Source organism: Cibotium barometz, chromosome 28, assembly GCF_041138505.1.
Source record: "Cibotium barometz isolate CiBa-2024 chromosome 28, ASM4113850v1, whole genome shotgun sequence".
Lineage (NCBI taxonomy): Eukaryota > Viridiplantae > Streptophyta > Polypodiopsida > Cyatheales > Cibotiaceae > Cibotium > Cibotium barometz.
The window spans coordinates 39,926,134-39,941,752 of NC_141073.1; the positions used below are offsets into that span (position 1 = coordinate 39,926,134).

The following is a 15,619-nucleotide window of genomic DNA, read 5'->3' on the forward strand; positions in this document are numbered from 1 at the left end:
TATGGATGTCAGCTACTATGAGGCATGTATCTTTGGACTCTGTGGATGTGGACATGAGATGATGGTTTATGTAGTTGGGGAATTCATTTATGGATGTGCTTCGTGCCATTCGGAGTGTGATTTTGATGGAGAGCACATGACTATCTTCATTATAAATGATGGCCCTTCACATTTTCCATTTGATCCTGCACAACAAGACAAAGCACCTACAGACGCGCACACAGACGCGTTTACTCAACTAAAAAAAAACTTATGGGCGCATCTATTTGCACGTCTATTAGCGCGTCTACAGACCCGCATCTAAAGGCACGTTTAAAAGATAGCAAATAGATGCGCCTATAGACGTGCATACTTATGGCTCTCTACCCTCTCATTTGCAAAAACAACATCACCATCCTTCCCATCTTCTATAGTGCTATACTTACACATAAATATACATGCTTAGCCCTCTTAACCTCCCCATCTTCCATGAGAACAACATGATTGTGTCATTTTGTGTGCTTTAAGGTGCTACCCAAATACATGTCTTTTGGAGCTATGAATGAAAGTAAGGGTTGTCTAGGAGCTAATACAATAGCTCAACCACAGCTTGTGTCACAAGATGACATTCATGCAAAACGATGAGAACAATGTTTGTTCCTCCCTCCCTCCCCCCCAATCTTCCATCGTTTTGTGTGCTCTGAGATGCTAACCAAATACATGTCTTCTAGATCTATATATGAAAGTAAGGGTTGTCTGGGACCTAATACGATAGCTCAACGATAGCATGTTATAAGAAGACATTCATACAAGAAGATGACAACAATATTTGTCCATCTCTCTCTCTCTCTCTCTCTCTCTCTCTCTCTCTCCTCCCTCTTGTTCTCTAAATTTAAGGGCATATAAATACATTTTAACTCCAAGGAGTCACATGGAGATTTAAAGATCACAAAAAAAGTTTAAATTAGTTTTGGTACAATAAATTTTCCATTTGGTATATATGAGCCCCAAAACATAAAACAAAGCCTAATTTGGCTTACATTGTTGATTGGATTGAAGGTTATTCTTGGATTATTATCATGGGTTCTCTCAACTAAAGATGGCATGGCACATTGATCAACATTTGACTTTGGAGATTTATGAGAAAAACACATGAGCTAGTTTATGAATCCTCACTTACAAAATTCATTATTGTTAATTACACTACCATACATCGGCTACTATCAATAGAAACACCCTAGCCTTTATTCTTTTTGACATGAACTTGTTGTTCTCTTGGCCTCACTTCCAACTTCTATCACTCGTTTTGTAGCTCATTATCACACTTAACAAAACACACACACACACACACAAAGAAACAAATGCAAAGCTCATGTAGGTACTCAATTTTTTATTCATTTTCCTTAGCTTTATTTGGATTTTTCTTTTATGTTATCATCTTGCCCCCTCTTTCAATAACATTGGCAAAATCACATTCGCACACACCATTCTAAACTATAGTGATGTTGTCACAACACATGGCATGAGACATAGCTTATGTTAAAGGAATACAATGACTATGATAAGGAAATATAGTACTAGGTGTTATTTGAACACTCCTCACACATGTCATAGAGTTTCTATCAAAATTGTAATTCTTTACTTAGGGGCACCAATACTGAAAAATTCAGGTTACTAAAGGATTAAATTTAGTGGGTAACATGTTCTCCTTTTTGTTTAGCCAAGTTTACAAATCTTATGAATGCATCAAACACTTTCTCCCTTCAATTCTAAGCAAAATAGCATCACTAAATTCTGGTACTTGTGGGCTAGGCAAGCATATTCCTAGGATGACAAAGATGCCACATGGACAACACACAATGTTTAGATGGAGAAAGTGACTATTGTCATGTTGCACCTTTAGCATAGAGGAGTGGGGTACATGGCATTCCTATGAGCACTATATTGGACATTTTTATGGATTACAGGAGTGTCATATATGATTGTATTAATAGTTAGAGTTGAGATCCAACTTGGAATTTCTACCTTAGTCCAATATCTACTCTATAAATCATCATAAAAAGTGGATGGATTCTCTAATTTTGTGACTTGAGGAAAAGAGAAAACAAAAGGCTGGCATGCCAACAACACTAAAAAATAATTGGCTTTGAGAAGAGAGAGAGAGGGAGAGGGAGAGAGAGAGAGAGTGTGTGTGTGAGAGAGAGAGAGAGAGAGTGTGTGTGTGAGAGAGAGGGGGGGGGGGGGGGGGGGGAATAGAGAGATGCTTAAACTTCATAAGTTCAAGTATGCACATATAAGTGAAGTTTCTTACTTGCTAGCAAGTTCAAGCAGATTGTAAAGGTTCCCAATTTCCAGAGATATAGCTATGATAGAACTCTAGAGCTAGCCGCTCGATGTGGTGCAGGTGCCCTCTTCAACACATGCAACATATGAGGGTTTTTCAGCAGTGATCATGTACAGGAACACATGACGACAGGCCATAGAGTCTGAAAAAAAGACCATAGCTTTCTAGCTTTTACGTTTATGTCCAAGTTACTGCTGCCATCACAAAAAAAAAGAGAAGAAGAAGGCAGGCATTTACTGTATCCTTTATAATTACAGTCACAAGGTGGCAATAATATAGATCCTGCAAGAAGAGTACTAAGGTGCTGGAAAGGATGTTTTCTGCAAGAAGAAGCTTTGCTTTGGATAATAATGCGTTGCAGGTAACACACTGTTGCAGATCGCAGCCCAACTGTGAGCGCAGCAGCATCATATGCGGCATTGTTACTCTGTATAACTCGGAAACAGCTCTAGCCTGGGAGGAAGCCAAATCGCATGAGAATATGCAGGAAGCAGGATACAATATTGAATGTGATATCAGAAGACGTACCCAAGCTGCAAAGAATCCTCGTGGGTTGATTTCGGAGCTCCCCTCCGACCACGCGAGGGAGCTGGGGGTGCTGCTGCTGCTGCTGCTCCTCCTGCTCCTGCTCTAGACGACGAGTTGCTACTCGGGCACTCTTGGATGGTACTCTGAGTGCACATGAAAGCTCGCGAGGGAACGTTCATCCTGAATGCAGTCGCCTCCGCAAGCTGCAACCCCCATGATACCTCCTTATATCTAATTCTTGATGAGTTGAGCTCACTCACCCATGTTAAATCCATCACACACACATCTAGTTACTCCAATTAATACATAACCATAACTTCTTACCTTCAGTTTAAGCATATTGTTTTCCTCCAGAATAGTTGCTTCCTGCACGCGCACACACACACACATTTAAAAACAAATCAGAAGAGCACCTACATTTTCCACGGATTTTGGCCAAACCAACCTAGATTTTATTTTAACGACCCTCAAGGCTCCATCCTATCAAGTGCCATAGTACTCCAGGGTTCGGGAAATTAATTTTACTCAGCCTTACATCAATCCTTTTCATCATGCATTGAAGAGGAGATTATAATTTTGAACAAGCTTTTTCTTTATACTGAAATCTGAATATAACTAAATCTTGGATTTTTTTAGGAGGTGTTTTTCCTTCCTCCTGCAATTTGAGAAGGTTTTTTAGAAATTGAATAAGTTCTAGGTTAAGGCAAACCTATCTTTTCCCAAACCCTCCACAAAGTATCACAACCACAAGGTACTATAATCAAAGCCCAAGGCCAATTTTTCTATATATCCATTGTATATTTATATATTCCAAACATAATTCAGAAAACCAAGTTCTAAGGGTAATTCCAATTCTTCGCCACACTTTATATTCTCCAAAACTCCTAATGTTAGTATTGGTGGGATATGGTAGGTGACCATCTTATTTATTCTTTTCACAATATTGAAGCAGAAGAATTTTCTAACTTTATGTAATCTTGCAGCTTTGATCTTCTGCTTCGCATGCCCTCCACACAAAATAAAAAACTCATTGTTGCCATATCAAAAGGTGTATTATGAGAGAGATTGCTAATGGTGATTGATGCCATCTTCTCAAGACACTTGGGGTATGAAAGAAGACTAATCAAGATTCAAAAACAGTACGAGGTTGAATAAGATGTCTATCGATCGCAAAGATAAAAGTCCTAGTATTGAAGGAGGGGCAAGATATTAAGGGTAGGATTAAGAAGTAATTAAGTTTAACTCAATAAAGATGTGAGGGATTTAGGAGGTAGTACATGGTTACTTAAGATGTCTATCGGTTTGCAAAGGTAAAGGTCCTAATATTAAAGCAGGGCTGGGGTAATATTAAGAGACTAAGATTATGTAAAAGGGGAAGAGAAGGGTGTGTGTGTGTGAAGGGACTTAAGGTCCACTAGCTCATCTATTTAAAGGTGGAGCTAGAAGGCATTTTTGTATGGAGCAAGACGCCTAGTTGTATTTGAGCAACTTAATATTTTCTTGTATTTTGTGAGTCTCTCTCCTCCACATAGTTGATCTAGCATGAGCACCATGAATTCTAACATGGTATCTCGAGCTTGGCAAGAGTAGGTCACTTTTGTGGTGTAGAATAGGTCAATTTTCTTATCTTTTCCCTTGTGGAGCTGAACCTCCTGGCCCTAGAGGCCCTCCAGCAACTTGTGGAGGCAAGAACTCGTGGAATGTTCAACTAAGAACTTGTAGGGGAGGCTCAAGCGCACACATTCGTACAGCCAATCAGCCGAATCGTCTCCTCTCCGCCGTGGCATTTCGACTGGTTCAACTCGGCACTCTACTGTGCAGCTGATGCCGTACAACAATACGCCATGTATAGGCGGTTGTAGGCTATATTGGCTTAGGGCTTTTGAAGCCCATAGCCTTAGAAGTCTACAACTTGAATTTAAGCCCTAATGGTTGCTCGACGCGGTTGCTACAGGAGAAAAACCAGGGCTACCCTCTTGAAATCCATTAAAGCTCACCATTAAAGCTTTAAAATCAAGTTTTTTCTTGCTCTAATCCCCTCTTCTTGCTTAGGGTGGAAAAATCCTCTCAAATGAATAGTAAAAATGGAGAATGCCAACAATTCTTTCAAATCAAATTGAGAACATGTGTGTGTGGGACTCAAAGTTGGCAAGATCTCCTTCCCTTGTTCTCACAATATAAGTACTGCACTAAGAGACTATGAGGAAACTCAGAGGTCCATGTATGTAATTATGGTGGGGAGGTTGAAAGGAAATTATTCAATTTTAAAGAGCATCAGTGATCAATATGTTCTTAATGACATGTTTTTTGGAGTATTTTACAATTACAAGTACTCTTTGTATCAATTATCTTTCTTATTCTAATTGTATAAGTATGGATCTTGTATATTTTTTTCACATATGAAGACTTAGTAATAATTGAATAGTATTTTCAAGTGCAATTGAATTGAATTTACACAATCTACAAGGTGGAAATGTGTCTCTAAATACTTAAAAAGAAATGGACAAAGGACAATGTAGTGAATACATGGAGGTGTATTTTGGAAGAAGAGTTGCCTAATAATGTGGATATGTCTCAGATACTCAAGGAACCATTACAGGAGATGTTAGCTCAATTCCCATCCTAAAAAATCAAATATATCAGAGAAGGAGGTAAGGATATAAAGTTCAACACTAGATGTTTTTATATGAAGGAGCAAAAACATCTAAGTTAAAAATGTGCCTCTTAAATCTTAACTTGTAGTCAATGTATGGACAGTCCACAACACTAGTTTCTGTATACTTTTCAGGTAAGTATTGATATTATTTTTTTAATTTTTATAAATGTGAAATCAAAATTTCCCTTTCTTTCTTTCATAGAAAACTACAAAGTTTATTTTTCAAACATAATACCATGCTTGAGGCATAAGATGAAGCAAAAATGATTATGACTACACAGGTATGTATTATGATTTTTATTAAGGCATGACTAAATGGTTGCATTCTATTGCAACATGTCTTTGTGAAAGATGTAACCTGTCCAAAATATTGCACTCATTGGCATTGCCAAGGCTTGTAAGGAGTGTAATGTTATGGATCTCCACAAACCGCTTTAGTACTTGTAACTTTAGTTAGGAATAGATGGTGTATATCCATTCTGATTACATTTAACACAATGTTCACATCTACTAGTGGTTTCTTTGGTGAATTTAAAGACACCAAGGTTGAGTATAAAAACCAACATCTAATGCTTGCTCCTCTTGTGTTATGAACTAGACAATATGAACTTCTCGGGGGGGTCACTCACAAAAAAATGTGAATATCACGTGCGTTCAACAGAAGCATAATTTTAATTTATGAAACTTACAGAAATATATTTACATAAGGGTATGATTTAAAATTTTTTCAAAAAAAATTTACAGATTCATAAAAAAAGGGAATATTATATAGATTAAAAAATTCACAAATAAGGGATTTAAAATATAGGCCTTGAACGCACGCGATAGGGATATTTTACATATAGTGACCCCCCCGAGATGAACTTATACAAAGCACCATCTGTAAGCCTTATGGCAATGCAATAATGTGTAGCTTATGTCAAGATCTCACAGAAATTGAGGTATGAATAATATCAAGGCTTTATTGATATGGACCATGTATGACTATCTAGGTCATGGTGAGTACTTGAGTATAGTGTTACAAACAAAACATACTTCATATTTTTAAAGTTAAATATGCATGCTAAACGTTACCTTCTCATAAACATTCCAAGGTTTTATATTACCCATACATGTTTATCAATTAGTGTTAACATGCATGTCTGATTTGTAGACCACATTTTGGATACATGTCATTCTAAAGAGATAGTATATGAAGGCCATGTTGTTTATCTTCCATAAGTCCATCCATTGGGAGATCACAACATTGGTAAAAAAACCATCATCTTTAAAGGCAAGTGATTGGCTAGTCATGGTTCTCAAATGGAAACCAACTTTTACCTCGAATGAAAATGTTATGCATCTTTGATTAAATCTGCTCTTAAGACTAATTATTTTGTTAATTATCTCTTGGAACCCATGAAAATATTTCAAAAATGTGGCCTAAACACTTAAAACCTAACCATAAAACTAAGATCCTAAACCCTAAACCCCAAACTTTAAAACCTATACCATAAAACCCTAAAGTCTAAATCGTAAACCCTTAACCCTAAAACTAAAACCCAAGACCCAAACCTTAAACCTAGAATCCAAAACCTATAAACCCTAAAACCTAAAATCTAAAATGCTAAAGCCTAAAATCTAAACTATAAATCGTAAATCCTAAAACCCTATACCCATACTTTAGTGATAGTATCTTAAGGATTTTGGCTCATTATGTAGAATGGAAACATTTAGAGCAAAAATAATAAGAGTTTAAGGAGTTTGGGCACTTGCAACTTGGTTTAAGAATGGATGGTGTAAATCTATTATGATTGCACTGCACAACATAGTCCACATGTCGAATGATCTTAGTGAGCTATAAGACCACTGAGGATGAGTATCAAGAATGAAAATTTGACACTACTTCTTCTCTTATTATGGAAAGATAAAGTTTAAATAAATGTATACATTGAATGTATACATGGCACCATTATAGAGAAGCTTCAAACCTTCAAACCTTGTGCAAGATATGCCCAAATCTCCTAGAGATCAATGAGATATGAATATCAAGGTTGTATTGATGTGGACCATGCATGAGTATCTAGGTGAGTTCTTAAGTATGCAAGATATATCCGAATCTCCTGGAAATCAATGAGATGTGAATATCAAGGTTGTATTGACATGGACCATGCATGAATATCTAGGTGAGTGCTCAAGTACAATGTTGCAAGGATGGGATGATTTATATTTTTAAAGTTCAATATACATTTCAAGCATTTCCATCTCCTAAACATATTAGTTTTTACAAGTTAGTTATCCATGCATGTCTAATTTGTGGACCACATTTGGATGCTCGTCACTATTCTAAATATATAGTATAAAGATGGTATATAAGGGCCATGTCCATTACCTTCTAGAAATCCATCCCTTGCAAGAGGATATGACAACATTGGTAACAAACCACCATATTTAAAGGCAAGCAATGAGCCATAGAAATTTCAACACAAGGGAGTTAATCAAAGCAGGAAAGTCAAAGCCCACTCACGTACATAAGTGTAGTTAGAAGAAGGCTTTGTCTCAAATGAATAAACACATGTACACACAGTAATAACAAGATGTAGATCATAGAAGACAAGAGACCATAGAAACCTCTCACCTTGGTAGCGATAAAAAGGGTCAATTTGATTTATACTTTGTAAGTACTTATGTGTCACACATACACACATACACACAAACACACACGCATGTGTGTATACATTTGTGCATACTTTGTAAATATATATTCAACATTTCATAATGAGCCATGATTCAATAATGGAATAATACATGCACACCCTTAGGAGAGGGACAAATTCCTTGTTGAATAAGTTGGGGAGGGAAGGCATCAAGCTAGATTGGACCGACATAGTAAACTATACGACTGATTTTTCAAATCCACTTTTTGAGTATGTCCTTAATGCTTAATGGGTTCTCATGGTCCTTTATTTTTCATTATAATAGGGTATCTCAATTGATGATAAGGAGGAAGTCGGAGGAGAAAACGAGGGAATTGATGAGGAGTAGCATTATAGATAGCGCAAGTGGCTCGTAAACTTTTTTTTACTTTGTATAAAAACCCCACTAGTGAAAAATATAGTTTTGAATGTATTTCATCCTAATTACAAACTTTGCTAAAAGGGCCATAACTTTAAAAAACTTGATCAAGCCTCTAGTTCTCATACCCCAAGGTTGAGAGTAGAGAGACATGGTAGCATGTGACTTTACCTAACAAGTTTTTTTATAGTAACACTTATGTGCAAGACACTAAGCCCTTAGTTCTTGGAACTCTTTTCTTTTTGGATTTCTTTACCATGGTAGTCCTCCATAATAAATATTTTAATGTAGGAAATTATGTGCTTGGTTGTACTACACATACACATGTGGGATGAGGGGGCGTAAGCACATTTTATAGGACATCTGACTTGGGCTTATGGGCAGCCCATGTGTAAAAAATCCACAAACTATCCCATAAGTGACTTATATTGTCACTTTCTCTTAGGACCTTTCACACATGGGTTGCCCATAGACTCAAGTCCTATACCTTTGTAATGTAGGAAATTACATGCTTGGTTGTACTTGAGGGCCTAAGCACATGATATAGGGCATAGGACTTGGGTTTATGGTGGTCATCCCATGTGTGAAAGGTTTTTTACATATTTTACATCTTTGACATCTTCGGACATATTAACCGTTGGGTCATCTTCTTGCCTAGAGCAAGAAGACATATTAACCATTAGGTCATCTTCATGCCTAGAGCAAGCTTCCATGGTGAGCTTATCCCTTCTTGAGATGCTAGGATGGTGACTAATACCCTTATTACTTACTCCAAATATTGAGTTGGCCACTATCTTGCAGTGGTAGAGATTTTCTTTGATCCATTGTTTTTTCTATTTTCCACCATTTGTCACATCATTTTCTTGATCAAGAAGATAACTAGGGTGATTGACTGGTGGAATTACTATTTCTATGGTAAATTCCTAAAGGTTTTGGGCGTTGGACTTAATGTGGACCAAATTTTGGAGTATCGTATCAAATTTTCAAATTTGCAAGGCCAAACTTGGGGGAAAGTCACTAATCATGATTACTTTTTCTAATCAAAATGTTTTTGCTCTTTATTCCCTCTCTCCTTGATCTTGTGAAGGCTATGGTGTTCCTATGTTCAACTTTGATCTTGTGAAGGCTATGGTGTTCCTATCTTCAACTTTGAGCTTGCCATAGCCTAGGGTTATGAAAGAGGAAGGAAAAAGCTTTAATTCAAGCATCAAATTGTAAGGTTTTCCGTGTTTTTCTGCTCGCCAAGCCGCCGACCAGTTGTGCATCCTTTCAATGGAATCTTGGAGCTTCAATGAGAAGATTAAAGCTTAAAAAAGCCTAGGATTTTGAATAAGATGGTATAAGCTTCAACTCAAGCACCACAAGAGACTTTATGCTACACATGATTCTTCTCATGAGGATGGTCGTGGACTATGCATGTTTTTCATTAAGATTGGGAGCTATGAATCACATTGGTTTCAAAACGATACTTAACAATGCTTCTCCAAGGTGTAAGAACTTCATATTTTACTTCAATGCTCAACTTTGTACATCTCTTGGTGCCATTCAAGTCGAGATGCAAAGGATGGTATTAGCACACCAAGAAGCAATGGCACAAATCACGCAGTAATTACAAGACAGTCAGAGGCTGGTTGCCAAAAGGCTCTAGAGAATCACAGAAGCTCAAGAAAGAGAAGCTACAGCCATGCGTGCCCAAGAGGAAGCAACTTGGCAAATCGAGGATTTGGATGCTGCAAGGATGGTCCGCCAAACTGCAATATCAGACCTCCTCAGCAACAATGACTCCCTAGCCACCCACCCCCTAGCACAGGTCATGGTTAAGAAGAGGCATCGTATTCATCTTCCATTCCCACTTACCCCGTATATTCTAATGTCACTAGTAAATTTTGAACTTGGGGAATGAAACCGAAACCGAAACCCAGCTTTCTGCCGTGGAGCCAAATCAAAGTCTAAACTTGAGATATGAAAAATGTTTGTGGTAAGCAAGTTGAGTGAGGTGGACTTCCAAGCCTTAATCCTTATCCTAATGCACCATCTACTAACACATCTTAGGCCAACTGCATATTCTCTACTTTCAATCCTCAGTAGTAGATAGATTTTCCCACTAACCCTCTCGCCCCCCAAGGAGATACTGGCACCTCACTCGTCTCGCCAACAACAACCTCAGGAGGGTACACTATCCTCTTCCCCAAGACAAGCTTTCATTGGTGATACAATTTTGGAGTCAGTTAAAATGCAAGCAAAGTGATGAGCTATGGTGGATCAAATGCAAGAATCAACATCATTAGCAAGTGATTAGATGATGATTAAGATGATATTAGTTAGCAATTAACCGATAGCTCTCACGATTACCATTCTCGCAATCGAGATGAATGTTTTCTCATAGTCAATACTATTGGTCTGTGCATAACCCTTAGCACAACCAATCTTGCCCTGATCCATCTGAGTTATTCTTGACCTTATACATCCACTTACATACAATTGCCTTATTTTCCTTAGGAAAAGGCACTACTCCCATGTTGCATTGCATCCAATGCCACCATCTCCTCATCCAGGGAATATTCTCTTTTTTGGTTTCCAAGTGCTTGCTTAAAACAAGTGGGCTCCAATGCTACCATATTTGTTGAAATATACAAGTGAATAGGGTGTGTGTGGGAACAAGCTCTTGGATAGAGGCTGTAAAAGAAGAGATCTAATTGTGAAAGAACCTGTGAAAAGGTTAGAAGAATCTACTGGGAGAGAATAATGGGTAGCATGAGGGAATTTAGGAGTGTGGAGATATTCTGGGAGATATTCAGGGAAAAGAGAAGAGGTGGAGAGAATCAGGCAAAAGGTGGAGATATTCTGGGAGTGAATCATGGAGAAATCAAGGGGATTTGATGCTTGATGTAAACACTATAAATTGAGGCATAGCCCTAATGAGAATTTGCTGGTTTTTGAGTATCCATGCCTACATTAATCTATGTGCTAATTATTCACTAATTACGTCTTAATCACTTGCTAATCACCTTGATAATTATGTTGATTCTAGTGTTTGATCCACCATAGCTCATCATTTAGCTTAAATTTTAACATGGTATCAGAGCCATGCCTAGAATCAACCAGATTTATGAGCCCATTAGTGAATTAATTAGGATTAGTAAAATAATTAGTAAAAAATCAATTTTTTAGTAAGCTTTCACTCTTCCCCTTCACCCCCAGCTAGTGGTGGAGGGTCTCTAGCACTTAGCACACTTCAAATTAGGTCACAAGCTTCTAGCTTAAGCTAGCCAACACCCCTAGCTACCAGCCCATCGAAACGGCGCTGCAAACCGCGAAGGCATTCAGGAGAATTTACGTTTTTAGCCGGCGCGTTTTTTCCTGAGTAATCTGCAGATTTCTCTTTGCTCCAATCAAATTACTTCAATTCCTCCTAGCCCAAGGAGTAATCAAGCATGCTCTACAAGCTGGTGAAGACAGAAATCAATTTCATCAAGTCTACAGAGAGATCAAAGCTCTTCATCAAATCTGCAGGTGACTTTGGTAAAACAGAGATTAAGCTTTTATTATTTGGTCAAATCTTGTGTTTCTTGGCTTAATCCTCTACTAGACTCATTGCTATTGATGCCTTTGAAAGCATTTGAGCTCATTTGAAGTGGAAGGCACCAGATCTGAGCTCCCCGCATACTCTGTTTTCTGCACACAAACCAGAGCATTAATTTGCTAATCAGTGATTAATCAGTGCTAATCACTGTACTTTGGTGCAATTGAGGGTTCAAATTAACCATTAGGTATCTGATACAGATCCCTAAAGCTTCAGATTGCAAATCGGAGTTGGTTTGATACTCCAACCATCCCGTACAAATTGGTTACTCTCAATTTAATGTAATTTCTGGTGATTTTATGGTGATAAAATTGTTGTAATCATCTATTAAACACCAGATTGAGTTGTAAAAGGGTAGACACTGCCCTTGAATCTTGAATTTGGATCAAGAGGTAAGACCCCCTTCACATCACCATGAATTCAGCACAGGAAATAGCCAAATTTAATGGAGAACAGTTTTATACATGGCAAACAAAAACCATCTATTTGCTGATGAGGAAAAATCTGTGGGGATTAGTTGAAGGGAGAGATGAATGCCCAGAGAGAGGGGAAAATGAGTGGAAGAGTAGGAATGAAAAAGCATTGGGGCTTATTGCACTCAGTTTAAATGATGAGATCATTCATCATATCACAGGGATACAGTGGGCAAAAGATGCATGGGATGAACTCAATAAATTATTTGGTACACAAGCAAAAAATTCCAAGATAAATCTATTAATGCAATTTTACAAACTGGACATGAAGGAAAGTGAACCTTTAATCACACACTTGAACAAATATAAAAGCATTAAGCAACAGCTGGCAGCTATTGGCAAAAAGGTAGAAGATGATGAAGCATTAGCTGTACTTTTGAAGAGTGTGGACAAAGGAGATTATGAAAACATTGTAGCAACACTAAAAAATGTACCTGAACTGAAGATACACGAGATAGAAGCAGCTCTACTAGAGCAAGAGAGCAAAGGCAAAGAGAAGAAAGAGCTCGACTCAACAGCAGGAGAGGAAAAAGCATTCTTCACCCGAGGAGGATTCTCTCGAGGACGAGGACGAGGAAGAGGCAGAGTAGGAGGGAGGACCTTCACTTGCCACAAATGTGGAAAGCCAGGACACATGGCGAGAGACTGCTATAGCAAACCCAGTGAAGAAGGAACGACATCGGCAAACTTCATGGAGGCTCCAAGGGAAGTGGAGTCGGATCATCTTTTCTGAGAGAGAGAGAGAGAGACCCCACAACCCAATGTAACCTGCCCCGATAAAGTAAAACCACCTCTGAGCCACCGATGATGTAGGCCACGTGGTAGATAGATGTATGTGTGAGCACTTTAGTCAAGGTCGCGGGCAACTATAGTAAGCCTTGGACACATAGAGAGAGAGAGTGTCAAGGACTATGGGTTTAGGGACTTGAGGCACTGGTCGCGGGCTATCAAGTAAGGGGAGGCAAACTTGGTATAGGGTCTAGGTGTGTTAGGATTATTCACTTGAGGGGAGGTGTTGAAATATACAAGTGAATAGGGTGTGTGTGGGAACAAGCTCTTGGATAGAGGCTGTAAAAGAAGAGATGTAATTGTGAAAGAACCTGTGAAAAGGTTAGAAGAATCTACTGGGAGAGAATAATGGGTAGCATGAGGGAATTTAGGAGTGTGGAGATATTCTGGGAGATATTCAGGGAAAAGAGAAGAGGTGGAGAGAATCAGGCAAAAGGTGGAGATATTCTGGGAGTGAATCATGGAGAAATCAAGGGGATTTGATGCTTGATGTAAACACTACATTAGGAACTCAATGGAGTCTTCTTGGGCCCTTTTATTTGGCAGTTTAAGGAAGTCAAACCTTTTCTCTTAAGAAGAAACGTTTTCTAATTTGAAGCTTCAAAACGGCTACTTTATTCGAATTTGAATTTGGGGGGGAAAATGGAATTTAAAATCTAGCGGATAAAACCATATCATGTAACATATCTATGGAAAGCTCTTGATGTGTAGATCACGGATCTGTAATCTCCGCTCAGATCGGAGCTTGTATGTAGAAGTTATGGAGGTCCGAAAATTGTAAAATTGCCCCCCCCCCCCCCCCCCCCTTTTTGGGGGAAAAAGTGCACCCTTTGACCACTCTTACACCTCTCTTACAAACCAATGGTTTTTGCTTACATGGCAGGCTCCTATTTGTCAAAAATTTAAACGTTTCTATAACCTCATGGCAAATTAAAGGGCCCAAGAAGACTCCATTGAGTTCCTAATGTAAATTGAGGCATAGCCCTAATGAGAATTTGCTGGTTTTTGAGTATCCATGCCTACATTAATCTATGTGCTAATTATTCACTAATTACGTCTTAATCACTTGCTAATCACCTTGATAATTCTGTTGATTCTAGTGTTTGATCCACCATAGCTCATCATTTAGCTCAAATTTCAACAATCTTCTCATCCATGGCATCTTATCTTTTTTTGTTTCTAAGTGCTTGCTCAAAACAAGTGGAGTCAAACTCCTGTATTGCTTTAACCTTGTAAGCATAATGATGATGGGTTATATATCAATCATATCTCAACGTGTCAATAGGGTATCTAACCCTTGTAGACCTGCATACACCTGGATCACTGCTAGGTGTCCTCAAAATAACCCTAGTTCTCCTTACACTAACCACTGACAGAATGCCAAGCTCCTCATCATAGGGTTTCTATCATAAATTTGGGAAAAATTCTTTAAATAATCTCCTTCTCCATGCTTGGCTATATGCATACATATAATTGATTGTTGCTATAGCATGAGATTTCATGGAATTTTTTCCTTTCTTGCACTTCTTCAGTCCATTATCAAGATTTAAGGTTTCCCTTCAAGAAATCTTAATCTCATGGATCAAGACTTGATTACATGCTAATCAATTTGCCAAACAACCACGCGAAGTAACATTATGGACCTTATGCATGTGAAATGGCATCATTAAGCTATTCATCCAACCCTAGATCAATAGGTTATGGTGTTTTTGGAGGTATTGCAATCTATAGCAAGTATTAGATGGTTTCAATGGTTCCATACATACCATTGGAGATTCTACATGCATGATTGCAAACTAATGGGATGTGTTGTGCCCTCATTAACTATCACATACTACGAGTGGACACATGGGGCTCTTTGATGCATTGATGGCTATGATTTGTGGTTGTTGGTTGTGATTCAAGTCATAAGCATTAGTGAAATCCATGCTTGATTTTAGTAAAAGCATTGGTCGCTTCTTTGTTACTTTGAGGGAAAATGGGGGATTATTACATGGATAATTTTTCCATTGTCAATGTTTCATGATGGATTTTTATGTACAAGGAAATGGTTAATGCCTTGAATTGAGATTATCTTGCAAGATCTACACCATACCTAGAAATATTGAATCAATTGGCATATCCAATCAAAGGGCTTTTGAAAGAATCTTCATCATACGCATACATTGATGCAATCTATGCTTAAATGATGCTTGGTTGGATTGTGTATGCTT

The 15,619-nt window shown here is 38.1% G+C and overlaps 1 protein-coding gene across 2 annotated transcripts in view; it reads right to left on the reverse strand.

The window, feature by feature from the left end:
- Positions 1 to 2,263: 2,263 nt before the first annotated feature.
- The window catches only part of LOC147622819 (agamous-like MADS-box protein AGL11), a 69,024-nt gene continuing 55,668 nt past the window's right edge, over positions 2,264 to 15,619 (reverse strand). For both annotated transcript variants that reach the window (XM_086822703.1, XM_086822704.1), the window contains 3 exons: positions 3,176 to 3,217; positions 2,852 to 3,054; positions 2,264 to 2,776 (listed from right to left, as the gene is read on the reverse strand). In XM_086822703.1, coding sequence (XP_086678829.1) covers positions 2,746 to 2,776; positions 2,852 to 3,054; positions 3,176 to 3,217 — 276 coding nt within the window. In that variant the 3' untranslated portion in view covers positions 2,264 to 2,745. The remainder of the gene's footprint in view (positions 2,777 to 2,851; positions 3,055 to 3,175; positions 3,218 to 15,619) is intronic.